Source organism: Myxocyprinus asiaticus, chromosome 21 (assembly GCF_019703515.2).
Source record: "Myxocyprinus asiaticus isolate MX2 ecotype Aquarium Trade chromosome 21, UBuf_Myxa_2, whole genome shotgun sequence".
NCBI classification, from domain to species: domain Eukaryota; kingdom Metazoa; phylum Chordata; class Actinopteri; order Cypriniformes; family Catostomidae; genus Myxocyprinus; species Myxocyprinus asiaticus.
In genome coordinates this window covers 28,670,114-28,683,117 of record NC_059364.1, presented here as the reverse complement: position 1 = coordinate 28,683,117, position 13,004 = coordinate 28,670,114, and the positions used below count along the sequence as shown (strand labels likewise).

The 13,004-nt window shown below is 38.9% G+C and overlaps 1 protein-coding gene across 2 annotated transcripts in view; it reads right to left on the bottom strand.

The window, feature by feature from the left end:
* LOC127412340 (S1 RNA-binding domain-containing protein 1-like) overlaps positions 1-13,004 on the bottom strand; it is a 74,590-nt gene that overhangs the window by 48,029 nt on the left and 13,557 nt on the right. For both annotated transcript variants that reach the window (XM_051648609.1, XM_051648608.1), the window contains exons 10-14: positions 12,388-12,491; positions 11,342-11,449; positions 11,033-11,190; positions 9,602-9,692; positions 9,393-9,500 (exon numbers count right to left, since the gene is read on the bottom strand). In XM_051648609.1, coding sequence (XP_051504569.1) covers positions 9,393-9,500; positions 9,602-9,692; positions 11,033-11,190; positions 11,342-11,449; positions 12,388-12,491 — 569 coding nt within the window. The remainder of the gene's footprint in view (positions 1-9,392; positions 9,501-9,601; positions 9,693-11,032; positions 11,191-11,341; positions 11,450-12,387; positions 12,492-13,004) is intronic.

Genomic DNA, 13,004 nt, shown 5'->3' with positions numbered 1-13,004 from the left:
CTGCAACTGAGAAACATGGCTTCAATTTTTTTTTTTTATTGTCCAGCCAAATGCGTTGTACATGGTACTGTATTGATTAGATATGGACATCTGAGCATAGTTGAGCCAAACACATCTTTAACAGCACAGGTCATAGTGTAAAAGATGCAATATTGGGGAAAATCTGCTAAATGGGTCTAAATATAGCATGCTGATGATAGAGCAAGCTTTTTTATTTATTTTATTTTTATTTTTTCACTTTTTTGCACTGATTGTAATGTCAAATCTATAGTATGAAGCTCAAATCTATGGAAGGGATTTAAATATTACATTAAGTGTTACACAGAGTTTGCTTGTGCATGTGCAGTTGTTATCCAAAATATTTTATAAATGAGCATGGGAGGAGTGGGGATACCCTGAACTTTGTAAATTATTGGTGTTCAAACTGTCGATGCCTGTTAATAATATTATTATATAATAAATAAATAAATAAAATGTACATTTAATTTACTACATTTATTTTTTTTATTTTTTTATTTATACACTCACTGAGCACTTTATTAAGAACACCTGCACACCGACATATTCATGCGATTATCTAATCAGCCAATCGTGTGGCAACAGAACAATGCATAAAATCATGCAGATACAGGTCAGAAGCTTCAGTTAATGTTCACATCAACCATCAGAATGGGGGAAAAAATTTGATCTGTGATTTCGACAGTGGCATGATTGTTGGTGCCAGATTAGCTGGTTTGAGTATTTCTGCAACTGCTGATCTCCTGGGATTTTCACGCACAACAGTCTCTAGAGTTTACTTAGAATGGTGCCAATAACAAAAAACATCCAGTGAGGGGCAGTTCTGTGGATGGAAACATCTTGTTGATGAGAGAGTTCAATGGAGAATGGCCAGAATGGTTAGAGCTGACAGAAAGGCTATGGTAACTCAGATAACCACTCTGTACAGTTGTAGTAAGCAGAATAGCATCTCAGAACGCACAACACGTCCAACCTTGAGGTGGATGGGCTACAACAGCAGAAGATCACACTGGGCACTTTATTAGGACCATAGTGTTCCTAATAAAGTGCTCAGAGAGTATAATATAAATTATGGAAATATACAATACAATTTTCACTTGAAGTAACTGATTTAATTATACTATCACAAAAAAGTAAAATCCTTTGTAAATCAGAAGGCACCAGTTTTTATTTTTCCCCACATTGCCTTAAAAGAAAACCCATGTACCACAAAAAAAAAAAAAAATAAAAAAAAAAAGACCATATTATAGAAAGAACCTAAAAGAAAATGTCAAGAAGTCTCTGTTTATCCTGGTCTTTCACAAGTAGCAACCCCAATCAACTCAACAGGCATGCGTTCCTTCATTTAAATGAGGAGCACCAGGTCGCTGAGTGTGGCTCATCCCGGAGGCTCATTATTACCACACTCAGTCTGCCGGCACTGCCTGTCATTCCACAGGAGCAGTCAGGCGAAAGAGAGGAAAGGAGACGGCTAGCGGGGACATTGGGACAGAAGGGAGGGAGCCAGGGATGATGGGTGGGGGCAAGGGATGATGTTTTATTTCTGAAGAAGCTTAAGAGTGGAAAGACGGATAGCAGACGGTGCAAATGAAGCTGCCGGTTTAATTGACTGGTGCCATACAAAGTGGAACACAGAGATTAACTTTCATGGGGGACGAATGTGCTTAAGAAATACTCTGGTCCAAATACATATACCCTAACACACACATACATACAAGACCACATGAGGCATCTTTAATGCAATAGACCAACAACCACACCTTTAAATGTATTAAATGATTCCACAAAAGTCAGTGAGGCCTACAGTATGTAGGTGCGGGCATAGAGCAAAACACTTCTCATCTATAGTATGCTCAAAATGTTAATTCCCTCCCTCCTTAAACAATTAAGTACATAATGTATCATTCATATTACATACACTGCCAGTCAAAATTAGGACACAAGCTGGTGGACATTTTTAGATAGTCTTTGTGATGTTCATGACAACACTGATAAGAAATCTTAAAAATGTAATATCTAATATCTCTTTAAAAGGCATGCAGGATTAAAAAAAACGGAAGAATAGGGAGGTCACGTGATGCCATGCAAGGTGCAGACGTGTGAGCGACGAGCTCTGCGCACTTTGATGAATTTTCGATTATTTTCATATTCTAATCTGGTGAAATTTGATACACCCAGTTACACATTTGCCCTTTGTTGCAAAACATGGCAAAGAAGTCAAAATCCTCGGGCTCTGGAGACATTAAAAGACACTTACGTGTTCAAGATGAAAGCCCCGACAGGCCTACAGACCAGGGACTTGATTTGGATGGCGTGGTGGGAGAAGGAATCCAGCGTCAGTTGTCCAACATGTCGGTGATGTTGACGAAGATTCTTGCTGACTTGGAGGATCTCGCTGTAATATGTCGATCAATCACGGCGATGGAAATAAAATTCTCCGTGTTAGGTACAAGAGTGGCTGATGTTGAAAAACGAATCAATTTTTTGGAATCTTTGGAGAGGGAATTAACCTCTAATCTGCCCGTGACCAAAGTTGATCTGGAACATCTCCTTGAAAAGCTTGAAGATCTTGAAAATAGAAGCCGCAGGAATAATGTTCGAATTGTTGGAATTCCTGAGCATGAGGAGGGCAGAGATATGGTGAAATTCCTAGACGAGTTTTTCCCCCGAGTCTGCTCGACATAACAGGCCACAAGCTGGAAATCGTGCGAGCTCACAGAGTCCCAGCTCACAGATCTGCTGAGGGAGACAGTCCCTGATCAATTCTGGCCAGATTTCTGAGATCATCCGATAAAGATCTTGTGTTGTGCCAGGCGAGGAGCAAAGGGAAGCTTTCTTGGAAGAACCATAATATTTTCTTTGCGAGTTCGACAAGAGAGAAACGCGATTGGTTCAAGGAATGTAAGAAACTCTTACATCAGAAAAAGATCTCGTTTGCTCTAATGTTTCCTGCCAAACTGAGAATATAAACGAAGGTCGGTCGCAAAGTATTTACATGTCCAAATCTGGCAATGTCTTTTATAGAATCAATGACTGAGTAAACCATTGGATGTTTCTCATGTGAGTGGGCCTGACTCGCTGTACCTAACTCTTGAGGAAGCTGGGCGACATTTTGGGTTTTTTGCGTTGTCTCCGCCGAGCGGCTTGTTTTGTGAATAACACTTTTCCTTAAAGAAACTTTTGCATTGATGAAAGATGACTTTTGCATTGAAGTTCCCGGCCAGTTTGAGAGTGGACACTACTGATGACTGCAAAATATCTACATGCTCACACAAAGGATGTCTTTTATGAAGTTGATGGATTATGTAAGTCATGGTATATACTTTTATGCAGCCTCCGAGTGAATTGACTCGATCATCCGGGGAAACGGGATGCCGGTTTTGTTTCTTTTTGTATTGGTTCCGCCTAGCGGCAGGAGCTTGTTCTATTGAATAACACACCTTTGGAACAGCTGTGGATTAATCTGTTCGTTCTTCGTACTTATTCCTCCTGCTGGCTGTAGTTTGTTTTGTTGAATTTTTTTTTTACGAGACTTTGGAATGATTACGTCATCCGCTGAACTCATAACAGCTGGCTCACGGAACATTCGTTTGTCTGTCCGAGGAATCTGAATGGTTTTATATCAGCTGAAATTTGTTTTGTGGAAGATCACACCTTTGAGACAGGTCTGTAAATGAATCTACACATTCTTTGTGTTCATTCTTCCTATTGACTGGGTTTATTTTACAAAGTATTTTCTGTTATGTAATTTTGCCTCACAAATTTGTGAGGCAAAATTGAGCAATCCGATGGCAAAGTTGTCGTGGGGACTAGTGGCCGTTCATGGACCTTTTGAGTTTAAAGGGATTGTCACCGATTGGCGCCGTCATGCGCGGGGTTAATGCGCACGTTTTTCTTTTTTCTGTTTGTTTTGCTCTGGGAGATGTTTGGGGGTTGATTGTTTCACTAATGGGGAATGTGGTCTGTATAATTTTGTTTTTGACACACAATTTATTTTTTCTACAATATCAATATGTCAGATGTTAATATGAGTGTACTATCTCTCTCCACATGGAATGTAAATGGGTTGGGGCACCCCATAAAAAGAAGGAAGGTTATTTATTTTCTTAAACGTAAGAAATATGCTATAGTGTTTCTTCAAGAAACACATCTCTCCCCGCAGGAAGCTGAAAAATTTGGGAAGATATGGGGTGGACATGTTTTCTTTAGTACTGGCTCAAGTAAGAGCAAGGGAGTCATTATATTGGTAAATAAACATCTACAATTCAAATGTCTCAAACAGATTAAAGATAAATTAGGAAGAGTAATTATTGTGTTAGTTGAAATTCAAGGGCAAAGGTTGATTTTGGCTAATATTTACGCACCTAACGCTGATGATCAGGGCTTTTTTATAGATCTTGAAGGGATGTTGCAAGCCGCTGGCACCCCTCGTGATATAATATTGGGAGGACACTTTTATCTTTTGATGGATTCAGTCCTTGATCACAGTGAAGCAAAAGTGTGTAAGCCCCCTAGAGCAACATTTACGCTTCACAGGATGTGTAAAAATCGTGGTCTTACAGATATTTGGAGACTTTTGAACCCATCTGGTAGGGACTATACATTTTTTTCCATCAGTCCATAAGATTTATTCTAGAATAGATTTTTTTTATATATATATCAAAATCCCTCATTTCATCTGTTGTTGATTGCTCAATTGGAAATATCTTAGTCTCAGATCATGCTCTGGTGAGTTTAGAGGTGATGCCACATATAGAGAAAAATCAATCTTATAGTTGGCACCTTAATGTGTCCCTTTTGCAAAATCCTGATTTCCAACAAATGTTAAAGACTGAAATCAGTGTTTATATGGAGACCAACTGGTCCTCAGTATCCTCTGTGGGCGTGGCTTGGGAGGCAATTAAGGCAGTTCTTAGGGGCCGGATCATACAGTATGCCTCATTCATCAAAAAATACAAGGCACGAGAACTCGTGGAGTTGGAAGGAAATATTAAAAGTGCTGAGGCAGAGCTGAAGCGCCGTATGTCATCTGATGGCCTCAGAGAATTGACCCGATTGAAATATAGATTTTGTCACGGAAAGTGGAGTTTTGGTTATTCAGGGCAAGACAGTCATACTTTGAGTCGGGTGATAAAGCAGGAAACCTTTGGCTAGATATATAAAGCAGAGGGAGTCTTTTTCTATCATTCCCTCAGTGAAATCTGCCTGTGGTGTAATATTTACCTCGGCTATTGATATTAATATTGCCTTTAAAGAGTTCTATCTTGATCTCTATGGTTCCACATCTTCATCCACTGATGAAGATATTAGGAACTTTGTGGAACCATTAGATCTCCCTAAACTGACGACTGAGCAAAATAATTCTCTTGATTCTGAGATAACCTTGGAGGAGCTTGTTGAGATAATTAAAGCCTTGCCTACAGGCAAGGCTCCGGGGCCTGATGGCTTTGCCGCTGAGTTTTTCAAATCTTATGCTACAGAACTGGCTCCACTTTTGTTAGAAGTTTATACGGAATCATTAAAGAATGGAAAGCTTCCGCCAACCATGACACAAGCCCGGATCAGTCTGATTCTAAAAAAGGACAAAGATCCAAGCGAGTGTAAAAGTTACCGCCCAATTTCCCTGATCCAGTTAGATGTAAAAATGTTGTCCAAACTTAATCGATCAGCCAGAATTTATGACATCACTTATACATATAGATCAGGTGGGGTTTATTCGAGGCCATAGTTCTTCTGATAATATTAGGCGTCTCATCAATATCATGTGGTCAACAGCGAATGATCAATCTCCGGTTGCTGCAATCTCTCTTGATGCCAAAAAGGCGTTTGATATGGTAGAATGGGATTATCTTTTTAAGATTTTGGAAAGGTATGGGTTCGGGAATACATTTATTGGTTGGATTAAGTTACTTTATAGACACCCTGTAGCAGCGGTGCAAACAAATGGGTTAATTTCAGATTATTTTACTCTGGATAGGGGCACCCGTCAGGGTTGCCCTCTTTCCCCATTATTGTTCTGTCTTGCCCTGGAACCATTAGCAGCCGCGATAAGAAAGGAGGATGATTTTCCAGGGGTGACGGCGGGAGGTGTAGCGCATAAGCTTCTGCTTTACACAGATGATATTTTATTATTCGTCTCCGACCCCACTAGATCCATGCCTTGCCTCCACAGAATTATTAACTCCTTTTCCAAAATCTCAGGATACAAAGTCAATTGGTCTAAACCCGAAGCTTTGACTTTGACAGCGTACTGTCCAGTAACGGCCTTCCAGCCGGGTGCCTTCCAGTGGCCCAAACAGGTAATTAAGTATTTGGGAATTTTATTCCCAGCAAATCTGTCTGATTTAGTCAGAGTTCATTTTGATCCTTTAATAAAAAGGTTTTGGACAGATGGGCTTCATAACATTTATCTATGTTGGGAAGGTTAATGTTATTAAAATGAATTGCATTCCAAAATTTAACTACCTGCTACAATCTCTCCCTGTAGATGTCCCTCTCTCTTATTTCAAGCAATTTGATAGCATAGTGAAGTAATTCATTTGGAATGGTAAACGTCCCAGGTTAAATTTCAGTAAATTACATAGGCCGATTGACAAAGTTGGGTTAGGCCTACCCAAGATTTTATTTTATTATTATGCATTCAGTCTTAGACATTTGGTTCATTGGTCGCTTCCACCTGAGAGAGCTCCTCCCTGGTTTTGTATTGAAAAGGAAGTTCTTGCCCCTATCTCGCCACTGCAAAGCCTTTCGATTAAACTAGCTGGAGAGTATTGAGATCTTTTGAAAATTTGATTCAACATTTTGGGATTCCCAGATCTCAATTTTATAAGTATTTACAGCTGCGCCACCTGCTCTGCTCTGTTTTTGGGCGTAGCATACACCCCCCTAGAGCGGCAGATACTCTGGAAGTGGTGATTGCTGCTTTGGGAAGGGAGCTTTAAATTCTCTTAAAAGATTATGGGAGAAAGATTTAAACTTGGTACTGGAGGATGGAGTGTGGGCAAGGATTCTAAAAAACAAAGTCTGCACCTAGAGATGCAAGGGTTCACCTTATGCAATTTAAGATTTTACATAGATTTTATTGGACCCCCTCTAGATTGTATAGGCTTGGTCTTAAGGACACACCCATCTGCTGGCGATGCCATATTGAAGATGGAGACACCATCCATGTTTTTTGGGGGTGCCTTAAGATCCAAGAATTTTGGCTGAAGGTGTAAAGTTTTGTGTGTGATGAGTTGGGCACTCAGGTCTCGTTCTGCCCCAGACTCTGTATTTTCGGAGATAGGGAGGTCATGGATTTGGTAGATAAGTACACGAAGGACTGGGTTTTGACCAGTGTGATGATTGGTAGGCAGGTTATTTTGAGGAGTTGGAAGTCGGATGAAGCACCCTCATTCCCGGAGTGGTGCGCGGAGATGGGGAGGGTGGCTGCCTTCAAGGAGGGGTCGAGCATTAGGATGGGGGTTAGGGAAATTTACAATAAGAAATGGGGCAATTATTTAGCATTTTTGAGGGAATCTCGAGGTGGGGAGGTGGAGGGAGTAATTTAGAGTTTAGTTTTTTTTTTTTTTTTTTTTTTTTTTATTATTATACTTGATTATTGTATGTTATTTTATGTTGTTGTTTTAGTTTTCTGTGTGTGTGTCTATATTCTATTGACTACAGGGGTGTTCGTGGGGGGGTCAGGGTGGGTTGAGAGTTTGGTAGGGGGAGGGGATATAGTGGGGGTTTAATGTTTAAAGTTTTTGATTCATTATATAGATGTTGTATTTTTTGTGTTAATTTATGAATCAATAAAAATTTTAATAAATAAAAATGGAAGAATAATGAATAACATATTGCAAATGCAAAGCAATATTTTTTCCTGATTTATGGGTGGTTGTTTATGAGGTAGATTCTATCCTGAGGAGACGATTACAACTAGAAACAGCCTCTGATATACAAATATTTACTGGTTTATAGTTGCCACATTTGGAAAATCACCACTTAGGAAGAACATGCTTATGAAACCCTTATCTTTTCGATGGCTAGGACAAGGTCAGTCTAAGATCAAACATTGAGACCAAAAGCCTCTTGTAACTTGGAATAGTCAGTGAAAGACTTCTTGAAAAAATTAATGATGCCATTTGCATTGCTTCAAGGAAACTTTAAGAAAACCAGGTGATAAGAAAATAATTACTGAAACTCAGGCACTTAAACTGGGATTTTTTTTTTTACAAATAAACTGCTAGAAAATGTCCTGTAGAAAGTGATACATGGCATAAATGATGAGAAAGCTAATGAGCATCACACTTATATATATATATACTTATATAGATATACTTAATCTTAATCTATCAAAATTTAAATGCTCATCAAAGTCATACAATAAGGATTGGAATAATACCATGTCACACTTAAGAGTCTGTAATGTGAAATGCTTTTATACAAATGCAACTGGTTCATGTTTGTTTTAGAATATTGCATGTCAGTATCCAGCCTTTCTCCAAAGTAAAGCTACTACATGCATTCCAACACTTAAGGGAACATTTAAGTGTGCAATTTGATCAGTATCATTTATTTCAACTAGCACTTTGCTTCTATACATACTAGGCTGCTATTACTGGGACAGGAAACAAAGTTCAAATGTGCCAGTGCCAGACTGTAGATGTTGCACTGCTTATGTGGAGACCTCAAATCTTCCATTTTCAATTTAGAACGGAGATTGAAATGGATCCACTTGTGGAGCGCCTTGGACGTCAATTTTGACGCATCATGCTTTGCTGAAAACTACTGAGACAGACCTGGCAACCCATCTGAGCTGTAATGAAAACCGGCATCAATGTACGCCATAAACGACCACTTCAGAGTGGTTCTGGGCAGTTCTCCAGTCAGAACCAAAAGTCAACAAACACGAGTCTAGCTAGATGGAGAGAGAGACAATCCCAGATCAAGCCTTTATTTGGGTTGGACGAAAACACATCGGACTGGTTTGGTTTGAAGGACGGTGAGAAATATTTGTTTTTAATTAGAGACAGTCAAACAAGGTCCAGATACCATTTAAAACCCGCAAGAGTAACACATTCCAGACCGGCACCATTTCCTTTCCTCCTTTTTTGCGTACCTTGTTTGACAGTTGCTATTTTCACTCTTAGTAGAGTTTATTGATTAAACACTTTCAAATTTCAAGCCGTAGTTGCATGAAGACACCTAATTTAACCTCAAACAAATAAAGGTTTCATCTCTGCTGTGCTTTAAAAGCCTAGGATCACCTTTAATCGTCCACACAAGTGCCGATCTCTGCAGAGACACTCTCTGACGTACAACATCTAAAGTACAACTGTTTATTGGTATATTTAAAAAATAAAAAATAAAAATATAAATAAAAAACTTACCAGTAGGACACATCTAGGGGTTGGAAGAAACTCTGTTTAATTAGGTCTGTAAAGAAGGCCTCAGTCTCTCTGCATGCTTTGCCATTTCCTATGACAATGGTCTGACATCTGCGAGGGAAAAAAAAACAAGTTACTCATAGATCTTTTTGGCACATATGCATTCTGAAAGATAATCATGCAACCCAGTGTCATCATTCTGACTATAATACCCATATTTAAGCAGAAGGTGACGCAGTCTGCCTGCCTCTCTATGTTTTCCAGAGCTATGCAGGTACACCACATCTGTGTGTAGTATCTGACCTGACGAAAAAAAGAAATAGATATATTTAGAAAATTTCATGCAGAAATTAACTTAACAAAACATCAAATTTGAATCAGTCAAACTCTTTAAAAAAAGTCTTAAAGAGATAGCTAACCCAAAATTAGAATTCCGTCATCAGTTACTCACCCTCATGTTTTTCCAAATTTGTATGACTTTCTTCTGTGGAACTCAAAAGTAGAAGAAAGGACTGGTCACTGCTACTTCAATGCCAAAAATATATAAAGAATAGGGACTGGGAAAAAAAGCTGCAAAAGCTCCTTAAAAGTAAAAGTAGTCTGTGACTTATGCATTATATATACAAAAACGTATATAAACAGAAGACATACATTGTTTTTTTTCCTCAAACAAAGCTAATGTTCTTTAAGCCCCTATTCTTTGTAATTGCTTGGAAAAAACAACAACAACAACCAGTATATTCTTTAAAATTTCTCCTTTTGTTTTCCACAGAAGAACGAAAGTCAGACATGTCGGAATGACATGAGGGTGAGTAAATGAGGACAGAAAAATTATTTTTGGGTGAACTAATCCCTGAATAAGAGTACAGGGGACAGTCTTTTGTTTCCTCTACAATAATTTTTCTGCACTCATCTCCTCCACCTTGTTCTCTCTCGTTTCTGACAATACTGCAGCCATTTTCTGTCAGCCTAAGAGAGGCAGTCTAACTGCAATGGACACCTCAAGAGCCCAGCAGGTCATGTGACTCTCCACACCCACAGACCTGTCACAGTCAAGCTGGGTCTGTGTGTGCGTGTGGTGCTGTAGGGCAGGGGCCAAAATACGGCAATGCCACCTGACACACACCCGCCAGGCCAATCAGTCGCCTGGACATGGGGCACACACACAGCACAGCATGCAGCACCACACACAGAAAGGGCACAATGGGCATTCTCATCACACCAGCCAATCAGAGACTCTCCTTCATCAACTTTAAAACTATGTTCAACAAACTAAATGTAATTACAATTAAACTGGCAAAAGATAATAATGACAATGTTGGTACATTTCAATATTGGTCTATATTTGCTTGATTATCTGAAGAACAGCTCATGTAAGAACATCAGCTCAAATGTACCACATCAACAAACTATTTAGTGGAGATGTCTTCATTAGTCGATAACCAAATAAAAACTGAAAATATATTATAAATATATACAGTATATGCATTTCTTAAAAGTAAAAAAGAATAATTACATATTATAGTAAAACCTAAAATTAATAAGAAGCTCCAGAAACATTCTTCTTTTATCCAAACATTAAAAACCGAGTGAAATACCTGCATGACAGCTTTCACTTTACAAAAATCATATTGCACACATACTGGTTGGGGAGAGGATGGCCAGTTTGCAGCCGTGGTGAAATCCTGGGTCCACTCCCATGATGGTGCTCCCACGCACAGGACACATCAGAAGCCGCTGACGAAGATTACGAACAAACATGGCGATAGACTCTTTTTCTGCACTAGCAGTTAACTTTGTCCTGGGACAGGAAGCAAAAGAGGAGAAAAGCAGAAGAAAATGTTATACAACACATCTTTTTTTGTGCCAAGTAAATAACACAATGTTTAAAAAAAAAAAAAAAAAAAGAGGAAAGGGAAAAAAGGAAGCTTTCCTATCGGGCGAGAACAAACCTGTAGCCTCGGCTGAGAAAGGGTACAATAAACCTCTTATAGGATTCTTCAGCAGCATTCTTCAAAATCGTCATCAGTTCTGGCCGTGCAAATCCCTGTGGCCTCCACCTGCAAAACACATGGCAAACATGGAGAGTCTTTCAGCTTACACACTCAAAATAACCCAAAAAAAGAAACTAATTAATCATAATCTTATACTGGAATTGTGTTATAACTAAATGGAAATGTTACTGAATAGGTTACAATGTTTATGTAATCAGGGAGAAAATCTATATCTTTAGAAAACATCGTTACTTTTTTCATAGCAAAGTTGAAATGCTCTATATAATAAAAAATATATATATTTTGGCACATACTTTGACATGTAAAATGTGCCTTGCATTTAAGCCAACAAATAAGTTCATTCTTCACTGATTGCACTGACATTATCCTAATCTTAGCATTAAAATTTTGTAAATTGTGAAAGAAGGAAAAAAAAAAAAACATTTTAAATTGGTTAAATATGGATAAAAATGTAAGTTCATCAGTCTTTGATATGTTTGATTTCCCCCAAGCTTAACAAGAGATGCATTTTGGGGTACAGTTAAAAGAATACAATAATATAATAAAAAAAAAATTTTTTTATTAAACTTTAAATGTATATTAAGTACATTGTTTTTAATATGAAGATAAATGGGTTGATATTTCTACATAAATAAATTAAAACCAAAATCAATTACAAAACAATTATGGCACATATTTTTAAGGTTTAATATCAATTGTAACAAATGTAGCAGCAAACATTAACATTGTTTAGAGGCTTTGCCCATTTAATAAAATGCTTTTCTTCATTAACAATAATTTATTTAGAAATGAGCTCTGGGGCATCATGGAAAGGAGCGACAACACTATTAAAACCTGTCGCTTACATCTTTCACACCTGGCAGTGCAAAAGTCAGCTGCCAAGCCAGTGCCCATCAGACAAGCAACAGCATTGGGGGAGAGGCAGAAAATGAGGAGGGGTACGTGTATGTGTTATGGGTGTGTTTGGGGGGTGGCGTGCTGACCTGACGTTGACGCACCACCAAGAGAAGTCATTCTTCACCCAGTCGGGGATGTTGACCTTCACTGTCAGAATCTTCAGATTCTCCCCACGGTTAATGGCTAACGTCTGAAACAAGAGAGTAACCTGTAGAGACAGCCGACACAAGGTGAGGCACGGTAGTGCGCTGTTGGTACCACCCCCTCCCATTCTCTCCAAAACAAGTGTGCTAAGACACACTTGTGTCTCACTGAAAAGCTCCGTGGCTCTCTCACTTGTCCCATACTGGCCCTCTTAGGGAAAGTGACAAGCTGTGAAGCAAATAGTTTTAAGTATCTGACCTTTTCTGAAGAAAACCTTTTGAAAGGAAACAAGAGGGAAAAGATGACCCATCAATCTGGACTCGAAGCGGAAGAATCAAGCTGACAAATGCCACCAACCCCCTACACAAACACGCACACCCCTACCACAGCGAAGGCCACCCCCTCTGCACTGCTCAACAGCTAATGGCCTGATCAAGATGTGAATTAATGCAGCCAGAAATATGATGAAAATTATATTTCCATATTTTGGCATTTCAGTACCCTAAGGCAGCTGTTTTCTTGGGTTTTCTCATGCGATGTTCATTGCATTTGAAGTTTT